Source organism: Aspergillus neoniger (genome assembly GCF_003184625.1).
Source record: "Aspergillus neoniger CBS 115656 unplaced genomic scaffold BO87scaffold_1, whole genome shotgun sequence".
Classification (NCBI taxonomy): domain Eukaryota; kingdom Fungi; phylum Ascomycota; class Eurotiomycetes; order Eurotiales; family Aspergillaceae; genus Aspergillus; species Aspergillus neoniger.
Window position 1 is genome coordinate 587070 of NW_020291129.1, and position 22541 is coordinate 609610.

The 22541-nt window shown below is 49.6% G+C and overlaps 6 protein-coding genes across 6 annotated transcripts; 4 read left to right on the top strand and 2 right to left on the bottom strand.

Annotated features, from left to right (window-relative positions):
- Positions 1-1562: 1562 nt before the first annotated feature.
- Positions 1563-3260, top strand: BO87DRAFT_420776 (MOSC domain-containing protein; the record flags this gene model as incomplete). The annotated part of the gene is made up of 1 exon (XM_025627023.1): positions 1563-3260. The coding sequence occupies one exon, from the start codon at positions 1563-1565 to the stop codon at positions 3258-3260; it is 1698 nt and encodes a 565-aa protein (XP_025485138.1).
- Positions 3261-5213: 1953 nt separating this feature from the next.
- BO87DRAFT_432212 (kinase domain protein) lies at positions 5214-6772 on the bottom strand (the record flags this gene model as incomplete). The annotated part of the gene is made up of 4 exons (XM_025627613.1): positions 5214-5795; positions 5858-6153; positions 6212-6529; positions 6727-6772. The coding sequence occupies 4 exons, from the start codon at positions 6770-6772 to the stop codon at positions 5451-5453; spliced, it is 1005 nt and encodes a 334-aa protein (XP_025485139.1). The 3' UTR covers positions 5214-5450.
- Positions 6773-7576: 804 nt separating this feature from the next.
- On the bottom strand, positions 7577-7888 carry BO87DRAFT_381711 (uncharacterized protein; the record flags this gene model as incomplete). The annotated part of the gene is made up of 1 exon (XM_025624566.1): positions 7577-7888. One exon carries the CDS (start codon positions 7886-7888, stop codon positions 7577-7579), a length of 312 nt encoding a protein of 103 aa, XP_025485140.1.
- A 3082-nt stretch (positions 7889-10970) lies between these two features.
- On the top strand, positions 10971-12469 carry BO87DRAFT_371836 (uncharacterized protein). Its single transcript, XM_025622135.1, has one exon. The coding sequence runs from the start codon at positions 11012-11014 to the stop codon at positions 12416-12418; it is 1407 nt and encodes a 468-aa protein (XP_025485141.1). The 5' UTR covers positions 10971-11011; the 3' UTR covers positions 12419-12469.
- A 624-nt stretch (positions 12470-13093) lies between these two features.
- BO87DRAFT_432221 (polyketide synthase) lies at positions 13094-20822 on the top strand (the record flags this gene model as incomplete). The annotated part of the gene is made up of 10 exons (XM_025627614.1): positions 13094-13148; positions 13206-13986; positions 14036-14147; positions 14194-17484; positions 17537-17728; positions 17780-18469; positions 18521-18727; positions 18777-18854; positions 18902-18976; positions 19038-20822. 10 exons carry the CDS (start codon positions 13094-13096, stop codon positions 20766-20768), a joined length of 7212 nt encoding a protein of 2403 aa, XP_025485142.1. The 3' UTR covers positions 20769-20822.
- A 1090-nt stretch (positions 20823-21912) lies between these two features.
- BO87DRAFT_420782 (acyl carrier protein) lies at positions 21913-22245 on the top strand (the record flags this gene model as incomplete). The annotated part of the gene is made up of 1 exon (XM_025627024.1): positions 21913-22245. One exon carries the CDS (start codon positions 21913-21915, stop codon positions 22243-22245), a length of 333 nt encoding a protein of 110 aa, XP_025485143.1.
- Positions 22246-22541: the final 296 nt, after the last annotated feature.

The window sequence follows — 22541 nt, forward strand, 5'->3', positions numbered from 1 at the left end:
GATGGTTGCTGGGTTATATACAATCATAGGCATTTATTTGTTAACGCTTTATTCAATTATAATATACATTTGCCAATATAAGCTCTCCTCCTCTACCCACGCATATCAAATACACCTTTACGGATCCACCTCCCTTTCCACAATTCTATAACCCACACAAACCTCACTGATCACCCTCTGCGAAACGAACACCTCTGTTTCAACCTTTAGAACTAAACCTCAACCCAAATCCCAGTTTCACTAGCATATACTCCCAAGGAAGAAGGGAAGAAAGGCCCACTCACCTCTTGGAACATCATATCTAGAATCCCTTCTAGCCACCCATCCATTCGTTTCCCCATGCCCCGTGTCACGCCCATCATTCTCCCGTTTGGATTTCCTCCGCCATCTGCACCGAAGAATAAGCAGCGATGGAGGCCCCGTTACAAGCAGAGTCACCAGCGCGATGATGGTTGCTTTGGACCAGGCCATCTTGGTATTGGTATATGGTCGGTGAAATGCAGCGGAAGTTCACGTTTCTTGTTGGTTGAGTTGGTGTGGTATTTCGTAATATAGCTTTATTGATGGGCAGGTGCTTAAGGGTGGTAGACGAGGATTTAGTTTGGGATTATAGAGATGAGATGAACTGTAAGAAGATGAGATGCTGGCTTGATACATGAATGAATGGGTTATATCTACTACACAGTATCAGAGTCAGTGTAGATAGTAGGCTGTGAGGTGGATGGTGACGGTTATTGGTTGATGGTAGGTGGGGGGTATGGGGCGGAACTTTTGGTTTCGATCAATGAAATCGGTGGATGGGATGGGAACTAGACTGGATTTGGGGTAGTGCTGGATGTGCCTGTATGTTTAAAGAGAGTGTATATGATCATTCTGCTGCGGTGACAAATGCGTCCTTTTTGGTCTACGTGGTAGTACTATTTAATTTGACAGGTTATTATGGTGATATCCGCTTATCTTTCAGCCATTCTAGTGACTACTAGATGACCAACAACAACCAAAGTAGACCCGTCTACTCCCGCATCAACCACCTCTGTATAGCGCCAGCACCACCAAACGCGAGGTCCAGTGAGTCGTTGGCCACATATCTCATTTGACAATGGAGAACTCAATATGTTATGCACCACGTCCGATTTTGTGGGTTGCGAGGCAGACGCTTTCTCTGGCTTTTATTACACTTGAGCGAACGCCGCTTGAGGAAGGAAGCCCAAGACAAATAAATAGGCTATCAGTGCAAGTAACGTGACTGATGCCTAACCAGTGATTTATTGGCCATTCTTAACTGAGCAGAATGATCACAGTTGACATACTGGCCTACCAGAGTCAACAGAGCCGGGGTGTGAGGAGGAAAACAAAAAACAAACTAGGGTTGGAGGAGTGGGTCCCTCACCAGATAACTTCCTATTCGGGTGAGCGTGAACGACAGCCACGGATCACTAACTTGTTTGGTCCTATCCGGAGAGTTATACTATAAATGCAGCCCTAGGCTCATTTTCCAGCAAAAATGCACCAACGGTGAAATAAGACCCCCTCCAACATCTGCAGATATAATACTTACAAGAATGACCCGCATCGATTTCAACTCACCATCACCCGCTATTCCCATCCCACCCCCAGCGACCCTCCAAGAAATCCGCACCTCCAAACTCCGCTCCTTTGGTCCCGTCCTCTCCGGCATTGACAAGCAAACCCGCCCTGGCCACCTCTACGTCTCCACTACCGGCCTAGAAGATGACGAACACGATCTGACCTTCCACGGAGGCATCGACAAAGCCATTCTTCAGTACTGCGCAGACCACTATGCCTTTTGGGCCGATCGCTTTCCCGAGGCTCGCACACGCTTCGTACCCGGCGGCTTTGGCGAGAACCTCGTTGCCGATGGCTGGAATGAGCAGACCGTATGCATCGGTGATAGGGTGCGCATCGGGCCACCGGGCTCCCTGAGCACTGGCGGTCGCAACGGTTGTGTGCTGGAGGTCAGCCTGCCGCGCCAGCCGTGCTTCAAGCTAAACCAGCGCTTCGGGATCAAGAACTTCGCTCCGCTCACTCACCAGGAGGCTAAGACGGGATGGTATTATCGTGTCATAGAGGAAGGGTGGATACAAGAAAGGTTGGAGATCAGCGTCATTCGCCGAAGTCATCCGCGATGGTCGATCGCCCGTTTGCACCATTACGTCCACCGCGACAAGACAGACTTAGCGATGACGCAGCATCTTATGGCAATGGATGTCCTTGGTGATGAGTGTAGGGATGTATTTATCGAGCGCTGGAGAGCACATCAAGAGAAGGAGGCCGCAGCTAAGCGTCCACCCGAGACTTGGAGACAGTTCAGAGTTGCTAGTCATACTGCGGAAACTCCTCGCATAGTGCGCCTGGAGCTGGAGGCAGTTCGCCGAAGTACTTCCGCACCTGGTGCGATCCAACCCGGAAGTCATGCCCGGCTCAAGCTTCCTAGCGGGTTACGACGCGCCTATTCCATCGTTCACGGTGACGCGGGTCGCTTTACACTGGGGGTGGCCCTGGACGAACGCAGCCGCGGCGGGTCGAGCTATATCCATCAAACACTCAAACGGGGGGACACGGTCTTAGTGGGGTCTGGGATACGGCAGGGCTTAGCCATCGACAAGATGGCGTCTCGTCACATTTTTATCGCGGGCGGAATAGGAATCACCGCCCTCCTCGCTATGATGAAACGCCTCAAGGAGACAAATCAAGACTATTCCCTACATTATGCGGTGCGGAGCGCCACCGACGTCGCCTTTCAATCGCTGCTGGCGGACCTGCAGCCGCATGTCACCATCTACGATAAATCGCAGGGCCAACGAATGGACATTGCTGAGATCCTACGAAATCGCATCTGGAACAGCCATGTTTACGTGTGTGGGCCGCAGCGCATGATCGACGCCGTGGTAAAGACGGCCACCGCTGTGGATATGTCTCCTGATGAGGTGCATTATGAGGCATTCGATGGTGATGATGCCGCCGGCGACCCCTTCACTGTGGATATTGTTGGTCCAAGTCGAAAGTCAGAGGGACTTCAGGTGGGGGTTGAGCAGTCGCTTCTTGAGGTTGTGCGAGATGCGGGCTTCGAGATTGGGAGTTCTTGTGAGGTGGGAAATTGTGGAGCTTGCAGGGTTTCTATTCGCTGTGGGAGGGTGTTGCATCGGGGGACGGCTTTGATGGAATCGGAGCAGAAATCGGAGATGTTGTCTTGTGTTTCTCGGGGTTTTGGGCATATTGTTGTTGAGGTTGCTGAATAGATGAGTGGTGGTTGGAGCTGGGTTTGATGAATGAGTTCTCACAAATATCTATGAGGAGACGGTAAGTTGTCTACGAACTGCATGTTATTGCATAACTCAACGATTTGAATCATGGTTCACATAACCTTCTGATCACTAAAGTTTAGTTCATGAACTAGATAGTCCAACACCTCTTACACAATGGACACTCATCAGACAGGCAAAGCCGACACCCTCCCACAGATACAAAGTTGTCTGGATTGATCCAGAACGCATAATAGAACTGACCTCAAGAAATTAGACGCAAATCCAGCACCTTGTCGGAGCTGGGACATAAAATACTTAGCGTGGTGTCGGTTGATGATTCATAAGCGGAAGTTGATTGGACTGGAGTCATAATCTCTTGAGGAGCACTCTATACAAGCAATAAAAGCAGCAATGAACAAAACGAACGCGAAGTAAAAGAGTAAATTAAGTTAAGTTATCTAGAAGAATAAGATTAAATAATATAAAGAAATATTTTATATACATAATCTGAGCACAGTATATAATTAATTTAAATAAATATTTTAGTAGTATAAATTCTCCAGCTATGGAGATGTTATTAAATATATTAAGTGAAAGCATCTTCGCCGTATCTCCACGCAGTCCGAAATAGAATATAATGTCTGTGACAAGCTTTTCTCGTGCAAAATGCACCTCCAACGGCACGCATTTGATATGCATTCGACCGTGACATAAATTCGGCCTCTACCTAGATTTTTGTGAATCAGTGGTCATGAAATTATTAGGACACTTGGATGTTCTTCGCAAAGGGTGCACAGCAGCCAGCTTGAATGGGGATTCGTGATCAAGGGATTCTCTGATTCTAACAGTGGAACCGTATCTGGACTTAGCGTTTCATTTCTTCCGTAGGTATATAGGTTTCCTCAAAACACGTGCAGGAATTTCGCTTCGGGGGTCGATTCTTCTATCGTCATCAAGTAGCTAGTCAGGCTCTAACCCTCTTATCAGGTATTAGCCTCAAGGTCTTTCCTGCTTGGTACATTTGTACCAGCTGACAGCCACTCAGCTAGACTGCATAATTTTTGGCTGCGGGAGCGTCTACGGAATGTGGGTCCCGTACCGCAGCGCACCGCAGCCATTCATTACGGTATCATGGCGAATAACAAGAGAGAAACGCAATAATCAACAATCTCCTTGCTTACAGCACGCATGGTATTCCAATATCCGTAACAAAACCAGGCCACATACCCCCAGCTGAGATCATGCGTCGTTGACAAAGGGGTAGATGAGGGCATCCAGGTGTAAGCGGTGTCACTGGGGTCGGTCATCGCACTGGTCATCTCGGGCTGCGGCACCATCCCCGACGCAGTCCCATATCCCGGCACGCCGAATCCATCGCCATAGCCAGGACAGGCAGAGCGGAGCTATATACCGCGAGGTTGTCACGGTGCTCGCTTGCCTCGAAGATGCGCGACACGGCGTCCAGTGAGGTCTTGGCAGTATGACCGAGGGAGTGCATGCGCGTCAGAGTGACCATGGTGGTCTCGACCTGGGCCTGGCACGAGCGATGGAGGCGCGCGGATCGTTAGCGGTCGGGTCGTTGATGAAGAGACCCAGCAGGGGGATCGTCGAGGCCTGGAAGGTCCACCAGACGGCGTTCCAGCCGCCAAGCTGGTTCGACTGCGCCAGCATGAGCTCAACACGCAGACGCAACGAGCAGGGAAGTCAGTAACCCCTCACTCACCGATATTAAGTGACAACAGCTGAAAGGGCTAATTAGCGCCACTGGCACGGCCCATCGAATCCGTCTAGCAGGGTATAGTTTCATTAATGGCGAGGGCGAGACTGTGCTTTGGAAGCGTTCACTCGGGTAAACAAGGTTACGCTGGTTAAGATGATATGGAGGATTAAATAGAGAGCAAACACAAGAAAGGAAATTCCTCGGTACTAGAAGGTCTATTAGTACGTGGCCATTCACCGGTCAATAAGCAGATACTCAGCACCTATTCTACTAGGTGTGATATTGCTACTGGTACTTTATAGCCGGTTCAGAGGAGATTCTTGGTGTTTTCTCATCGTCAGTATCCTGCCGACCATGGAGCACCTGATAGGGTACTGATTGCTCTCCAGTGGCAGAATGGTTCAAGTCCGTATAACGGTCGTTGATCTTGTTCAGCCGCGTATTTGCATGTCCCCCCTTCACTTTCAAAGCCCCTTCATCATCCACTCGTCGAATAGGAGTTCCAAGGCCGTGGGCCGGTCCTCAGGGTTCCACTGCAAGGCCATCCGGAGCCACCGTAAAAACCCTTCTTTGTCTTCCCCTTCCACCTCCTCCGCCAGGCTCTCGAGGGTAATATCTGGAATGGGGGCAACATCCTTCCAGTTCCCTGACTCATCCCAGAAGGCCGAGCTGAGGTGTCTCTGTTCCCGGAATTCAGGGGGCGGGGGGCCTAGCAGGGCAATCAGCTCTGCCATATGAACCCGATCATCAAATATGCCATCTGGGTTTTTGCCATTGACCAGGGTGCGAGAGCTAACAATATCCCAGGCCTAAATATACCCTGATATTAGCATTTTCGAGACAAAACAAAATTCAGAATAATTCTACTCACGACCATGGCGATATTCCATATATCCACCTTGTAGTCCCAGCTCGACCTTAGAATCACTTCCGGAGCTCTATAAACATTCGGCATGATATCGCCATTGTGCTTTTTATCGCCTAATCGAGCTTCCCCAAAATCAGCGAGAATTGGCAGTCCTCCTGGAGAAAGGAAACCTAAAGACTTGTAGATTGTTCGATCTTTGGGCTTCTTTCGGGGTGTTGGGTTTGCAACTTCACGCTCTTCGAATCGGGAAAGATGGCTTGTCTCCGGGCCGGGAAGTAGTAAGTTCTTCAGCTGAAGATCTGTGCCAACGTTAGATCTGTAACCTAAGGTCTCCAAGGGGGGTGGTAAGTATATAACCTGTATGGATGATATGGCACTCCGAATGCAGAAAGTCCAGGGCGACAAGTAGCTGTCGGATAGCAGGCTTCATGAAATCAAGGGTTCTTTCGTTCCGAGGAGCCATCGTCACCAGGAAGTCTGCAGTCATTCCGAGAGGCTCGTGAACAAGACAGGCGTGACAGCCATGAGGCCCCTGAAGATAAAAGTGGTCGAGGAGTCTGCGAATAAAGTTTCTTCCAGGATGTTGTGCTTCCACTGAATTGATATGCTTGTGGAGCAGACAATAGGGAAGTTCGGCGACAGCAAGAAGTGGAGGGTAGAGAAGCAGCGAAACACCTGCGAGCTCCGGTAAGACAAACACTTGTCCAAGCGGTTCGCCCGGCTCGCTTCATGATGAAGTTAGGCACAAGAGATAACGCCCAAGAGGGATCGGAAGGAGAAGAGAGTCCGTTTATTATGCGGTCTGGCGCGGAGCTAGGTGATTACCTAAGCTAATATAGTTACCCGCCGCTCCTCCCCACTCGGTGGCCTACCTTTCCAGCAAAGGAATACCAGGCAGAAGGCGTAAGATCCCTGCATTTATCATACCTACTGAGTAAGGGCTTGAAATTCCCGCGTATGAAGGAGGCGTTTATATGATGTCTTGATGAAGCCGATCTGGACACCCTCCTGCCTGTCTTTCAAGAACGCGTATGTCCTGCCCACCCATGCGTGAATTATCAAGAGATTCTCTAGCCGATAGACGTGATTATGACAGCGCTGGAGTCAATGAAACTGAGGTCGAAGGAATGATCACTTCAGTAGTGCTAATCTGGGGGGGGGGGGGGGGGGGGGTTTCGGGATTTGATGAAGAATTAGTATGGTCAAGCCCATGTCTAAATATGGTGGAAGACGGGAAGGGAGAGGCCAAAATTCTATGGTTCGTTCCGGTCCTTGGGTTGGGGGTATACTGCATAAATACCTAACATGTCAATCCGCATCGGCTCCGAGAGTATGAATGATCAGAAAGTGACGAGGAGAAGTGCACTCCAAATTAACAAGAGGGACCTCATCTCATTGACTAGAGTAAAATAAATATTTTTGAAGGTGATATAAGCATTTTATACTAGGTTACAGTTGCCTCTGCATTCGCATATAGGTGCAGGAAAAAAACCCTCTAATTGAGAAGGAAAAACCTGTACTGAGGCTTGCAAAGGTTGAAGAAATCATGACTATACTTAGAGAGACATGTTTTAGAAATAAAGGCCTCCTACCAGCTTGCTTTTCCGGGCTAGTCAGAATATTTCTTCAGCTTCTGCAGGAAACTTGTTAGAGTTTCAAAGATTCCTCCAGGAGAAAGTGCCTGCTAGTAAAGTCTGACAATAGTACATACTTTCAATCTGATTAGGAATGTGTCCACATTCCATTCCCATCAACGAATATGTATTGGTCAATAAGTGAATCTAGGTTGCCTTGGATCTTGGGAGCGTTATAAAAATCGGTTTCAAAGTCTGCTCTACCAATATGGCCATCGAAGAAATGTGTGCCGGAGAGTTGTTCTATATCCTCGTAATCCAATGTTGCTGATGTCTTTCCGAAATCTTGAACCGGTCGACTGAGAGTAATGACGCATCTGGAAGATGTACCGTCAATATCGAACTCTGCATCTGCTCGATTTGGAGCCGTCCATCTGAAGGTTCCTTGAGAAGTGGGCATGATGACTCGCACTTGGGGGACAGTGTAAGTAAAGGGAAGTTCAATCTTGAATCGCGATGTGGTAGATTTGGTGAATGGAAGAAACATTAAAAACAGAAGTTGGTTCGAACCTCAGGATACATCACGGCCCTTTTATATGTAGGGAGGTACTGCTGGTACTATTATGTCGATTCCTGTAGTGTGTAAAATAAGGGTTCAGTTCATTCTATCAAAAGTAAAAGTAGACCAATGACAGGGCTTGAGTGGGGTGCGAAGGTCTCCACTACCCAATGCATGACGTTGCTACTAACCGCTTCTCAAAATGCTACTGGCGGACTCAAGAGGGCAAGAGTTTATTTACCTTCTAACTATTATGTGGCCTACGCCAAACAATCAAGTAGATACGGCATATTCTCCCAATTTTATTAAGATTTGTTTGCGAACGGCGGGCTGTATGCAATATGGATTGATCTAGACCGCAAAAAAAGACCGCTTTTTGAGCCTGTACACGCCATCACAAAGCACATTGTTGAGGCTAGAACATCGAGATTGCTATTAGTCGATGATTCATTCGCTCAGTTCATTGGACCGGGGTTATAGTTTCTATGCTGTTTGCAGATAAACTTCAATTAGTGACAGCTATCACGTGCGGGAACCGAGAGCTTTTGCGCAGAATATCTAGAAAGCGCACAATATAGCATTCGGCGACTTCCTTGACTTGGGAATAGACCATAGAGAATGAATGCTAGGGGCTAAGATAGATTCCTATTGATCTCATGGATTAGTCTACTTTTAGCCAGCGTCGGTATCTCTTCTGGATCATTTACGTCTTTATACGGAGGTCATACTATCAGTCGATTGCAGATTATCAGCATAAAGTTTCTTAGTGCATTCGATCTTTTAATGGGTACTACCGTACAGTTTTGGTGAAACCTATGTTTACTATTAATTATTATATGATTATACAATTATCTCCATCTAGTATTGTTGCTAAGGTTTCGACTATAAAGCTTATAGCTGCCATACCTTGAAGTTCAAGATCATTCCGGTCCTTCCATACCGCATCGTACGTGGGGTCAGTGTCCCGTGGTAAAGCTTTTGCTGTTTTGCTGGAATGCGGAGCTGGGATCCGCACCCCATGTCATCATGTACTCAGAACTACTTGGAATTGCACTGTACTGTGCTCTGTAGGATTGAGGCACTCGTCCATTATGGCGCCACCGGACGGATTTGGAGAATCCCACGGAAGGTCGTTCTATGGCCCTAGACAGTTGGGGTATTCTTGTTTGATCGCCCATAATACCCTCGGACGAAGTAATGGCCCCCTTGGGACAGTTCTTTTTGAGTGACTGGGAAGCGAGTACCGAAGACTGTGGGAGCTCATTTTGTACGAATCATCGAAGTCCAACAGTCTCGACGTTCTTCAGTATGCTGTGAAGTTGGAAGTGGCACCGTCAAGATTGCATCTGTTGCTGTCGAAATCCATGGCAATGGCTTGTCGGCATGGTGCTGAACGGACGTTGGCATTTCTTCTGAAAGTGTTAGGAAATGTCATTCCTATGGAAAACGTGCTTCAGGGAAGCCATCTCAGGTGGTCACAATGAGCTCTTTCAGCTTCTTATGAATAAAGGTCCTGATGTGCTGTCAAAGATGGACTACTGCGAGGCTCTCCTGAAAGCCTCATACGTGGGAAGCGAAGGCGTGATAGATGTACTGGCTTCGAAGGTCCATCTTATTCCGAACAGCCAAGCCGTAATGGGTGAGGCCTTGTGAACTGGAGAAGAAAGTAGGCGAGGAACTGTTAAAGCTGGCCTTGGGGAGCGACTATGATCGAACAACCTCTCAAATAAATAGGACCGACGACTTTGGGATCGAGAAAACCCACCTCGAGAGGAAACTCGAAGATGTTCGAAATACCTCCGAATCAATAGTGCGGCACCTCTTTAACAACGGAGCCCAGGTGCATCCATCCAATCGCCCACTAGGTGATCCCCTCCATATTGCATCATATGTGGGGTCAGTGCCCATTGCAAAGCTTCTGCTTGAGCACGGAGCTTATATCAATTCCCGCGGAGGCTTTTTTGGTTCGGCGCTGCTCGCAGCTGTGGTACCTGGAAGGAAAGCAATTTTTGAGTTTCTTTTGGCCCAAGGAATCGATGTTAATATGCGCTCGGAACCTTTTATGTCAGCTATATGCCATGCTCGGGAGATACGAAGTTCCAGGACAATTGAGGCTCTCCTTCATCATGGGGCTATCAGTATGAGTTTTGAGAATCCTTTGGAAGGGCCGTTCTACGATGAGAGGCATTGGAAAGTCTCCATTTAGTCTGACATTGAGGATACTGCTGTACGCAGAATTTTGGCTATAGAAATGTGGGTAGATCATCAGTCGCAGCAGCATAAGTAGTATGGTAGTCATTTGGCAGCAGGATGGCTTCATTCCCAACCGGTGCCCATTCATTTTCGAATACTGCTAGATCACGCAAGGAGGAGTACTCAGACCCCTTGTAGAACGACCGAACGTTGACTCGGCCGATGTCCGTCTATGCTTCTCTCATCAGCAGAGGAGCGCAGAGTTTGCCGTCAAGGACTGCAATCACTCGAGAGGTTGCACCGTCCACCTGCGTTGGGAATATGAGCTTGATGGATCAGCTTGAGTGTTGTTGGTTCATGTACGTTATAATCATATCCATGATAACACGCTCTCTTCTTTCTGATTCCAGTTCCATCAGCCAGGTAGTATTATCATGGCTGAGTAGTGGGGCTCAATCTGACTGGAATGAGTAATGCATGCTAGTGCGCTGGTAGTGCTTACTCTCAACGGATAACCTGCTGGATCAAGTAAAAACTCGTCTCTAATGATGGTGAGTGTTTCCATTAGTCGGCCGATTGCGCTGCCGAAAATTGTATCGCGCTCCACTGAGGATTGCATGATAGACAGTGGCCTTTTCATCTCACACGTCGGATCAGCACGGACGAGGCTATACTTTATAGTGCGACAACTAACAGCCTATTCCCACCCCACTAAAATCTTAGGCCCCCAATAGACGAGGCTTAGAACCTAGTAACACTTCAATCATCTATTAAACCATCGACCATTATTATTACATCGACCCCGCAACGGCCACTACACTTCTCACAATCATGCCGTGGACTACAACCGAGCACTCGCCGAACACTCTCACCCGGCCCCTTGGCCCTAACGAGGTGTTCATCAAGCTGGTCAGTGACTTTGGCCACCCACTAGGCCGTGAACACTGGGCAGTGAACTACACTATCACCATCCGTCCCCGCGGGGACTTCGCAGCCGATCTCCTCCCAGCCCTGATCCGCCACAGCTGGTTGCACCTGCGCTTCCAACACCCTAGTCTAGCCGCGCATCCAGACTCCTCCAATGCCAACCTCGTGTACACAATTCCTGACTCTGTCGATGCCCTCAACCAATGGGTCTCGCGGACCTTCTTCATCAAACCGGACGCCCAATCCGCCGACGATGTGATCCGTACCATCGCACCCGCCCCTGACGCCCAACTCTACTACATCCCAAAATCCTCGCAAATCCTCCTGCACACCGCACACTGGCGCACTGACGGAGTAGGCGGCTTCCTCCTCCTCGGCCAGCTCGTTGACCTAATGGCCACTCACGCCGACACCATTCTCTCAGGGAACATCCCCGACCCCTTCGACGCCTTCACCTGGGGAACAGAAACCACCCGACTATCCCTATCCGTCGAAGAAGCCGGCAACATGACCCTAACCCCGACTGACGAGCAAAAGGACATCGCACAGGAAGCAGTAGAGACCTTCGCCCACGCCCAAGGCTCCATCGGAATCCCATACACGGGCGACGCCACCACCATCCCGACGGGCACCCGAGCCGCCGAGCTAACCTTCACCCCGGCGACCACCGCCGCTGTTCTCTCCGCCACGAAAGCCCGGGGCCTCGGCATTACTGCCGCCACGCACGCAAGCGTCGCAGCAGTAAACTTCCGGCATGCTATCCCCGAGCACCGTGCCCAGGGTCGTCACTACACCAGCACTATCCGGCACACGCTGCGGCCGTATATGCCCCAACCATACTCCGGCCCCGCGGGAGCCGCCACGCTGTTCACCACGGGCTGGATGTACCGCGTCGACGCCTCAAGTACCTGGGAAGAGAATGCGCGCAAGTATCACGCTGAGTATCGGCGGGGACTTAGTGAAGAGTATATCCTCGCTCATCGCGAATATGCGACTATGTTGGTGAAGTTGCTGCGGAACCTTCCGGCACCGGATGAGCCGCCGAGTGATGTCGATATCAGTAGTTTAGGGGTTCTAGAGAAGTATTTGCAGAGGGAGTATGGAAGTCCTGAGAGTGGGTTTAGTATCTTGTTTGCGGGACTTGGGGTGGAGATGCTCGCAAGACAGGGCGTGGTGTATGTTTGGACGTTTCGGGATCAGTTGACGTTGAGGCTAGTCTTTAATGAGGCGTATCATACGGAGCAGCAGATGGAGGAGTTTTTGAAGAATATCAAGGCGGATTTGTTAAGGGAGTTGGGGGTGGAAGAGTAGTAGTTGCTACATTGGGATGGGGTCGGGAATAGGAGGGTTCTTATGATTCTTCTAGTGTTTGTGATATTTGCTTGACATTTACTGACTAGAAACACATCGAAGCGTTCCATTATGGGAAATACTAGGCTTGGTACATTTTCCTGTATCCCAAACTAAGAAATGCGACCGATACAAATCGCTTGGGTACTATAACTACCCCCGGTCAAGGAGAAGCAGCCGGATTCGAATGAAGGGCAAGTTTATATCGGATCTTGTAACTTGGAATATGCACTACCCCATCTTCTACCGCAAATTCTACAATAAACTTTACTGACAGCGGCAGCAACTTCTGCCGAAATGGTGGATAGCCTGTAGGAACCCGAGACGTGTACCAGCAAACAGATAAGCGTGCCGAAGCAGGAAATCCAACGCATTGTCCCAGTTTTTGTATGTCTTGATTTCTGCTTTCTTTTCCAGTTTTATTCGGCAATGCGTATCATGATGATTCACGCAGCATTTATTTTGAAGTTTGACCACGTCCCGAATTCAGGATTCATGTATCTGAAAACTTGACCTTTATATAGTTTTCGCTTGAAGAAGCTGCGAATAAATAGTCCGATAAGCACTCCCTTATTCTTACATCGGATGTTAATCACAATCATCGATAAGGTTTGAACGCCATAACTGAGCCCTAGCATGAAGCACCCAACTTCAACTACTCCCTGCGAGCCCATCGCCATTATAGGCATAGGTAAGAAACCTTACTCCCTCCCAAACCCATGATACTTCCATACTAACGTTGGCCTAGGATGCCGCCTCCCAGGCCAAGCCTCATCCCCATCCAAACTCTGGGACCTCCTCATCAACAACGCAACAGGCTATGGCCCCGTCCCACCCTCGCGCTACAATGCCGCAGCATACTACCACCCCGACGCCGACCGACCGGGAAGCATCAACTCAACGGGCGGCTACTTCATCCAGGAGGACATACACGCCTTCGAAAATGTCTTTTTCGGGATCAACAACCTCGAAACGACGTCCATGGATCCGCAGCAGCGAAAGCTCCTCGAAGTGACCTATGAAGCTCTAGAAAATGCCGGCATACCCCTAAAATCAATCCACGGGAGCAATACCGGCGTTTATGTGGGTAATTTCACCAACGACTACTTGAACATGCAGTACAAAGACCCGGAGTACTCCTCCCGATATACTGCCACAGGAACAGGCCTGGCTGTGCTGGCCAATCGCATTACACATTGCTTTGATCTGCGAGGACCGTCGCATGTTGTTGATACGGCGTGTTCGTCGTCCTTGTATGCGCTGCATTCGGCTTGCTTGGCGCTGGATGCTGGGGACTGTGATGCGGCTGTCGTGGCGGCTGCGAATCTAATTCAATCCCCGGAGCAGCAGATGGTCGCTGTTAAGGCGGGGGTTTTGTCGCCGGATGCGATGTGTCATACTTTCGATGAGTCGGCGAATGGGTATGCAAGGGCCGAGGGGGTGTCGGCTGTTTATTTAAAGAGGCTGGGCGATGCGCTGAGGGATGGGGATCCTGTTCGCTCAATTATTCGGGGAACTGCTGTTAATGGGTGAGTTTCCATTTTGGTGGTAAGGCTAGATGCTAATCATGCTGCAAAGGAACGGTCGAACACCGGGCATTTCTCAGCCAAGTGTGGAAGGGCAAAGGGCCGTTATTCGGGCGGCGTATCGTCGGGCGGGTCTGAATCCGGGAGAGACGGATTATGTTGAGGTACGCTTCCTCGAATGGTGGCAAATCTATATGCTGATAATGAAAGGCGCATGGGACTGGCACTAAAGTTGGTGACCCTACAGAAGTTGAGGCAATATCCGGTGTTTTTCAGCATCGGACAAGATGCCCAACGCTCGTTGGCGGAGTCAAACCCAACTTGGGCCACAGCGAAGGGGCGAGTGGTCTGTCGGGTCTAATCAAAGTCATCCTGGCGCTCGAGAATAAGATACTTCCTGCGACGGTTGGGGTGAAGGTAATCAATCCGAGGATCAAATGCAAAGAATGGAACGTGGACATTGTCACTGCGAATCAAGCGTGGCCGGGATCCCAGAACCCACGAGCCTCAGTCAACTCGTTTGGTTTTGGGGGCTCAAATAGCCATGCTATTGTGGAAGCGTGGGAGCCAGACCTGCTGACCAACGGGTATGGGGAGTCGCCAGTTGAGGAAGATTCAGACAGGCTCTATTTCTTGCCTCTTTCGGCTCGGTCTGAGACGTCCCTCCGACAGATGACTAGTGACTTGGCTGAATTCGTTTCTCACTCAGCTCATCCTGTTCCAATCAATGATCTGTCGTACACGTTGAGCTGCCGTCGCTCCAAGATGGGTACTCGTGGGTTTTTCATCGAATCTCAGGCGAGTCTGAACAAGGGGCTTGATATGTCAAACCTGAACTTGAAAAGTCTCGTCCATGAAAAACCATTCCAGCTCAGTTTCATCTATACTGGACAGGGCACACAATGGGCTGGCATGGCGAAGGAGCTTCTAGATCTTAGCAGCGTGTTTAGAAAGGCCATAAGTTATCTTGACTCTTGCCTCCGTGCTCTTCATCCGAAAGATGCCCCCGCCTGGACGCTTGAGGGTATTCTGCGCGGTGAAGGAAACCACGATATCAGCGCCGCGGAAATATCACAACCTCTTTGCACTGCGGTGCAGATCGCGCTGACAGATATGCTCAAAAACTGGGGTGTTTCCCCGGAGACGGTGGTTGGCCACTCCTCTGGTGAGATAGGGGCAGCGTACGCTACTGGGGGTATCGATGCCCGGCAAGCCATCTTCGCGGCTTACTTTCGCGGAGCTGTTGTTGCTGAGGTCTCTGCTGAAGGCTCCATGGTTGCTGTAGGCCTTGGAAAAGAGCAGGCACAGGCGATAGTCGAGGAATGTGGGTTAACAGATTCTGCTATCGTTGCATGTGCGAACTCTCCGGAAAGTACTACCGTTAGTGGCGATGCAGACGCCATCGATTCTCTGCTCAGAGTGTTTCAAAAGAGAGGTATCTGGGCACGGAAATTGATGACTGGGGGTACAGCGTATCATTCGCACCATATGAAGGCTGTAGGGCCGAGATATGAGGCTTTACTCGAGCGCTATTGGAGTATGACTGATGACCAGGTCAATGGTCACGTCAATGGATATCCTAACGGCTTTTCTGATGGTCATGTTAACAGTCATGATAATGAGACTGTAAACGGCTACGTAAATGAAAGCGTTAATGGCCATGCTAGTGAGAAAGTCAACGGCTACGCTAATGGCCAACTTGATGGTCAAGGCGATACTCCCACGCCATCAGTAACCATGATATCAACTGCGACCGGTGGCCCGATCAGTACAAATCAAGTCGGGACGGCGAAATACTGGCGCTCGAATCTCGAATCTCCAGTACAGTTTGACGCGGCCATCAAAATCATCTTGGAGCAAGGGAGTTATCATCTGATAGAAATCGGTCCGCACTCGGCCTTACAGCTCCCCATAAAGCAGACTGCCTCAGTCATGAAACACAGTCGCTATGCCTACAATTCTGCTCTCATACGCCACCAAGGTGCCCAGCTAACCACCCTTCAACTTGTCGGTTCCTTGTTCTTGCACGGACACGATGAGCTTCAGTACCATAAGATGTTCGTAGATACCCCCCAACCTCACGCCTTAGTCGACTTGCCGCCTTACCCCTGGGACTACAGCTCACCCACCCTATGGACTGAGCCTCGCGCCAGTGTCGAGTTTCGTCACCGCAAATACCCACGGCACGAGCTCCTCGGATCACAAGTATCAGGAGGGAACACCGCAGGTGTGACGTGGCGCAATATACTGGACCTCAATGAGGCCGAATGGTTGACTCACCATTGCCTGGGTGCATGGGTATTATTTCCCGCCGCGGCGTATATTGCGATGATAGTGGAAGCAATGTGCCAGGTTGCAGGGCTACAGCTGGAAGATAGTCCTGGAGTGGAACTTCGCAATCTCAACTTCGTCAAAACACTCGATATGGACCTCAAGAAGAAGCCATCGGTGGAGATCTTTTCCGAGATGCGCCCGATGGCTATTTCTAGTGTGACAAATTCGGATACTTGGTGGAAATTCAGTGTCGTCTCGATCGACGGCGATTCCCGGGCAACTTTGCATATGAATGCGGCTGTGCGGCTAGCAGATTCCTCGCCATGCATAGATCGGAAAATCAAACTTGATAGATCAATGATGCAGAAAGATGCAGCACGCGTCTGGTACGACAGGTTCCTTCAAGTAGGGTTGAACTGGGGACCTCGGTTCGCTGTCTTGGAGGAGATTTTCTGGGATCGCGCGCGGACGGCGCCCATAGCAGCATCTACTAAACATCTTCAGCGCGGAGACAGGTTTAGTCGGTACATTGCAAATCCGATTTCTATAGATGCAATGTTACAAACATCATTTATTGTGACTACTGGTGGCTGGGTGAGCAAACTCCGCGCGACGGTTCCTGTTGCAATGGACTCGGTATACGTCGCGCCTCCGTCGGCCCTTGACATGGATACGAATAAGCCATGGTATGTTGACACGAAGTCAGAGGTCGTGGGTTTTGGAACGCATAGAATCGATGCAGAGTTGTTTAATTCGTCTGGAGAAGTGTTGATAAGAATGAGCCAAGCTCGCTGTATTGCCTATCAAGGGAACAGGCAGGCGGAAAACACTGAAAAACGCAATCCCCTGCTGAGAGCTGCGTGGAAGCCAGATCTCTCCGCATTGACTAATTGGGGTCTTGATAATTATCTGGAACATTTCACTCGGGTTTACGGCTCTCATAAAGCGACCAACGACGTGCTGTGTTTGGTCGGTGTCCTGGATTTGGCCTGTCATCAACGTTGTAATAGCAACATCCTCGAACTGGGGAGTCAAACTCAGATTTCAGAGTTTGTTCGTGGCGTACTAGGTGTTCACTCCTCTTTCAGAAGGTACAATTCCTATCATTGTGGGGTCCTGGTAAACGGCGATCTAGTCGGCGTGGGGGGTTTCCCGGAGACAAAAGATGACCACTATTCGAATCAAATCCCGCAAGAGAAGAAGTTCGATATAATTTTCGTCCCCTCGGTATGTTTAGCTTTGCGCAAGTCCGACATACTCTAACACTAACGTGCTCTAGGTTGGCCTCTGGACGCCGGATATTGTCAGCAGACTCACACCCGGGGCGACTGTCATCACGATAGGGGATGTTCCCAGCGACGGTATCACTTGGACAAAGACCATAGGAAGAAGTGATTCTTTCCCCGTCACAGTTGGGACTATAAAGGGCCTCGTTAGCCAGAGAAAGATCATCAAAACCCCGACAGTCGTGGTAAGCTATTTCGACCACCTCTGAAAGCGTCTATTTCTGACAAGGGTACAGGTGACCCGAGATGAGAAAGTCACACCTCTAGACATAAAGCTCCAAAAGATCCTACAAGAACATCTTGGATCTCTCGTCACTATCGTTAGCTTGTCCCAGGTCAGCCCCGCAACCGTTCCGGACCGGGCATTCGTCATATCCACTTTAGAACAGCAGGAGCCGCTTCTGATCAGTATGAACGAGTGTGAAATGGCACTGCTGAAAAATATCACCGATCGTGTAGCCAAGATTGTATGGGTCGTCAATGGCGGTTTTATCGATGGAGAGAAGCCCGACTTCGCGCCGGTTTTAGGGCTCTCCCGTGCGCTGATGCTCGAACAGCCTTCACTTCAATTCGCGGTTTTAGATGTGGACGATGAATCAGCATCGTCTGAAGAAACCCTACGTAACATCATCAATGTATTGGATCGATTGATCCATGAAAAAGAGCCGGACTTCGAATTCGCGCAACGAGATGGCGTCCTCCATATATCGCGCTGGGAACCAGACGAGCGTCTGAATGAAACCTTCCGCCTCAAGCAGAACAACGAAACCATGGATCTTTCCTTAGCAATTGCCGGAAGATGCAAATTAGATATCAAGGACCCGGGGCACATGGACACGATCCATTTCGTACAGGAAGACTATTCAACCTCCTTGCATCCGGATTATGTGGAGGTCAGCGTGAAGAGTGTGGGTATAAACGCAAAGGTATATCTCACGCTTAGAGTTTATCAGCGCTGTCAATAACAATGGATATAGGATCTGTATGCCATCAGCGCGAAGGTTGACACCAAGGATGCAACATGTTCGTGTGAATGTGCCGGTGTCATCACAGCAGTGGGCGACAATGTGTCGGAGTTCAAAATTGGTGATCGTGTAGTTGCAATGGCACCCAGTCATTTTGCAACCGTCGAGTGCTTGCCAGAATGGGCAGTGTTGAAATTGCGCGATGATGAGGACTTCACAGTAAGCGATAGGTCCGTACCAACGAATAGGAGCTCACCCATGTATACAGATAGCCTCCACAATTCCGCTGGTATTTTCAACGGTCATTTATGCACTGCATCATCGGGCGCATTTGCAGCCAGGAGAGGTAAGCACTGTATATTTTAAGTCGCAAGGCTAGGCTTACCCAATTAGTCCGTTCTTGTTCATTCCGCTGCTGGGGGTGTTGGAATGGCAGCGATCCAGTACGCGAAGCATCTTGGAGCCAAGGTAAGAAACCTGCAGGCGCAGCGGTAATACACTCCGATAAATCGGCTAAGCTAATTGAAAGATCTTTGCCACCGTCGGAAATGAAACTAAAAAGTCATTTCTCGTGGAAAAGTATGGTTTAAATCCAACCCATATCTTCAGCTCGCGGGATTCATCCTTCCTTCCCGCCATCATGGAAGCCACATCTGGTCAAGGAGTTGACGTAGTATTGAACTCCCTGACTGGCGACCTTCTGCGCAGCAGTTTTGAAGCATGTGCCGACTTTGGCCGCTTCATCGACATTGGGAAACGTGACATCCTTGATCATGGCCTCCTGGATATGTCCACGTTCGGTCGCAACGTCTCTTTCATGGCCTTTGATCTATCCCATCTCTATCTCTCGAAGAACAATACCCATCACAGACTTTGGAAGACCCTACTTACAGAGAGTCTTCAATTAATGAGAGCCAAGATCTGTGAGCCTTGTTTCCCGATCAAGACATTCGAAGCGTCAGATATCACAGATGCATTCAGGCACTTCTCCTTAGGCACACGGCTGGGCAAAGTAACTGTGTCATTCCAAGATCCCAACACCAAGATCAGGGTCATCCCGAAGAAGTATGAAACAGCCTTTATTGCCCAGAAGTCTTATCTCATGATCGGGGGCCTGGGCGGGCTGGGTCGCAGTATATCCAAATGGATGATATCTTGCGGTGCTCGACGGTTCATATTTCTCAGTCGTTCGGGTACTGACAAACCCGAGGCAAAGGACTTGGTTGATGATCTACAAGCGCAAGGGGCCCATATCATAGTAATCCGGGGCGATGTTTGCCGCTATGAGGATGTCGAACGGGCCGTGGCAGCGGCAGATCGTCCTATTGGAGGCGTGATCCAGGCGACTATGGTACTCAACGAGGCTATATGGAGTGATATGCCACATAATGCATGGCACACGACTATGGGCCCCAAGGTGCAGGGGACTTGGAATCTTCACAATGTGCTGAGGAAGAAGGGTCGGGACTCCCAGCTGGACTTTTTCGTCATGACTTCATCTATCTCGGGGACCATAGGCACCGCAACTGAAAGCAACTACTGCGCAGCCAACTCATTTCTGGACGCTTTCGCTCGTTATCGCAACCACCTCGGACTTCCGGCCATTTCCATCGGCTACGGAATGATTTCAGAAGTAGGATACTTGCACGAGCACCTAGACATCGAAGCGCTCATGAAGCGTGGAGGCGTCCACCCCATCAACGAAGACGAACTAATCCAGATTATGAATATGGCTCTCGTTAACCAAAGGCCATGTACATGGGACCCTCGATACGATCACCTGGCAGGAAGCCACATTCTCACCGGTGTGGAATTCAACAGTCTCCAGGAGCAGCGGGAACGAGGATTCGAGGGTGATAATCATGTCCTTGCTGATCCTCGCGCGGCATTGTTCACTGCGTCCTTTGCCCGCGGCGCCGCGGGCGAGGGCAAAAGCGAATCACAGAATGCGGCGGCGCAACTTCCTGGGGATATTGCACGGGCGCTGCGCGATAACCAAAATGTGGAGTCTTGTCTTGATGCACTTCGGGCTGTTGTGTCGAAGAAAATGTCAAATCTTATTCTTTTGCCAGAGAATGACCTTAAAGCGGATCAGCCTCTGGGTGACTCTGCGTTGGATTCTATGCTAGCTGCTGAGTTTCGGACCTTTGTTTTCCGCATGTTTGAGGTTGACATTCCATTTGTTGTGCTTTTGAAGAGGAGTACTACGGTTAATCATCTGGTTGATATAATTGCCCAGGGTCTGCGAGCGAGTGCTTAGATGTCTTTGTTGCTAGTCAGGATGAAGAAGCGGTGTAATTGACAACAATAAGAGACTGCTAGTTGGAGACAGATTCAATGATCGACGAAGGGCTAGGATGGTCCTTCCGAATACGTGGCATTTATTTCGAAAGCCATTGGTTCAGTCTAATGACCTTTCGGTAGATATATTACCATGAAGAGAATATTTGATCTCGATAGACTTATCTACCTTCCGAGTTTTAAGGAATGCGACCGGTAGATGTACCAACTACGACCCTCGAGGCATTAGACAACATTCTTCTTCTTGGAAGCACAGCTGGGCCAGTGTAACCATGCCATTTAAGGGTTCAAATATGATACGAAACAATTCTTGATAGAGCTCAGAAGTGCTACCCCACAATAGGAATCTAGGCGGTCTATCTCTCTGAGTCGACATTAGCACAGCCAAGTGTGAAAGAATGGCATGCCTCCTGGTATAAATATCCGCGGAGCTCAGCTCAAAAATCCGCGGAGCTGTCCTCTGGTATGGGAATGTTGGACGGAAGCGGCGGAACGTCGTAATATCTGTGGACAAACCTCGCCTTACGTCTCATTCTGCAACCAAGACACATGCTACTGCTACAGTTTTCCGGGCTATTCTCGCTGTTGCGTCAGTGTCATTGCTGTCGCAAGAGGCCGTCCGAGCATGAAGCTACCCCAAAACACATGACATTCCCGAAACCCGGGGGGCTCAGCTCCAAGGCGAACTTCATTTGGAATAGTTTCATCGAATGAGCAGCCATTGATAAGCCTCGGGGAGCTTATTGGAATGCTATCTTATCGCTGATCATTCTGTCATCATGCCGGGGTATCTATCGACGACGGAAGCGGAAAACATAACCAGCGCAATGAGTCGTGAAGTCATCGATATTGATACTGTAGTGTCTTCACCTCTGTATATAAAGCGCACGCGACCTCTAGCTAGTATTGGTTCCCTAGGCATCAGTCTCATATATCGTTGATTTTCGTGGTCAATATCCCATAACGTATCAGAGGGTCTTCAGTTGGACTCTTCCATCCTAACTTTTCTATATCAGTGTGTTAATGCACAGCCAAGTCGTTCTTCCGACACTTCCTCCTCTCCCAAACAACTCAACCTCCCGGCGATCTCCATCAACTACACGATGGCTTCCGAAGTGGCGTACATGCACCCAGCCCCGGCTGTCGAGTCGCTCGTGAAGGATACCCACGCTGCGTTCACTGAGCCCTTTGCCCACGATGCCGTTCGCGCCATCATCTCGCAGAAGATTTCCAATCTCATCCTTCTGCCGGAGACTGATTTGGATGGAAACCAGCTTCTGAATGAGGCTGGGATGGGTTCCATGTTGACTGCCGAGCTTCGCATCTTCATCCACCGCACTTTCGAAGTCGACGTCCCCTTCGACGTGCTTTTCAAGAAGGCAACTTTGAACAGTTTGATCGACATGATCGCCCAGGATTTGCAGGCTAGTGCTTAGGCACATCGTTGTCGCCCCTTATTGTTGGGCTGACGCGACCGGAGATGGTTGCATAATGAGTAGTGATAATGTTAGTAGGGATATGGAAGTGGTTTACCACTCGATGGTATATCTCTTAATTCAGAATCTGGTAGGAACGTCGTAGAGACAAGACATCAGGAAGCCAGATTGTCTGGCAAAATGCCTTTCTGAACAAAAGGGGAGAGTCTTGAGGTCAGAATGTTGGAGCTGGACCCTTTCTGCTGTCACTTTCGTCCTCTCACACCACCGCTGTTTCATCCTCGCTGGCATCTCGC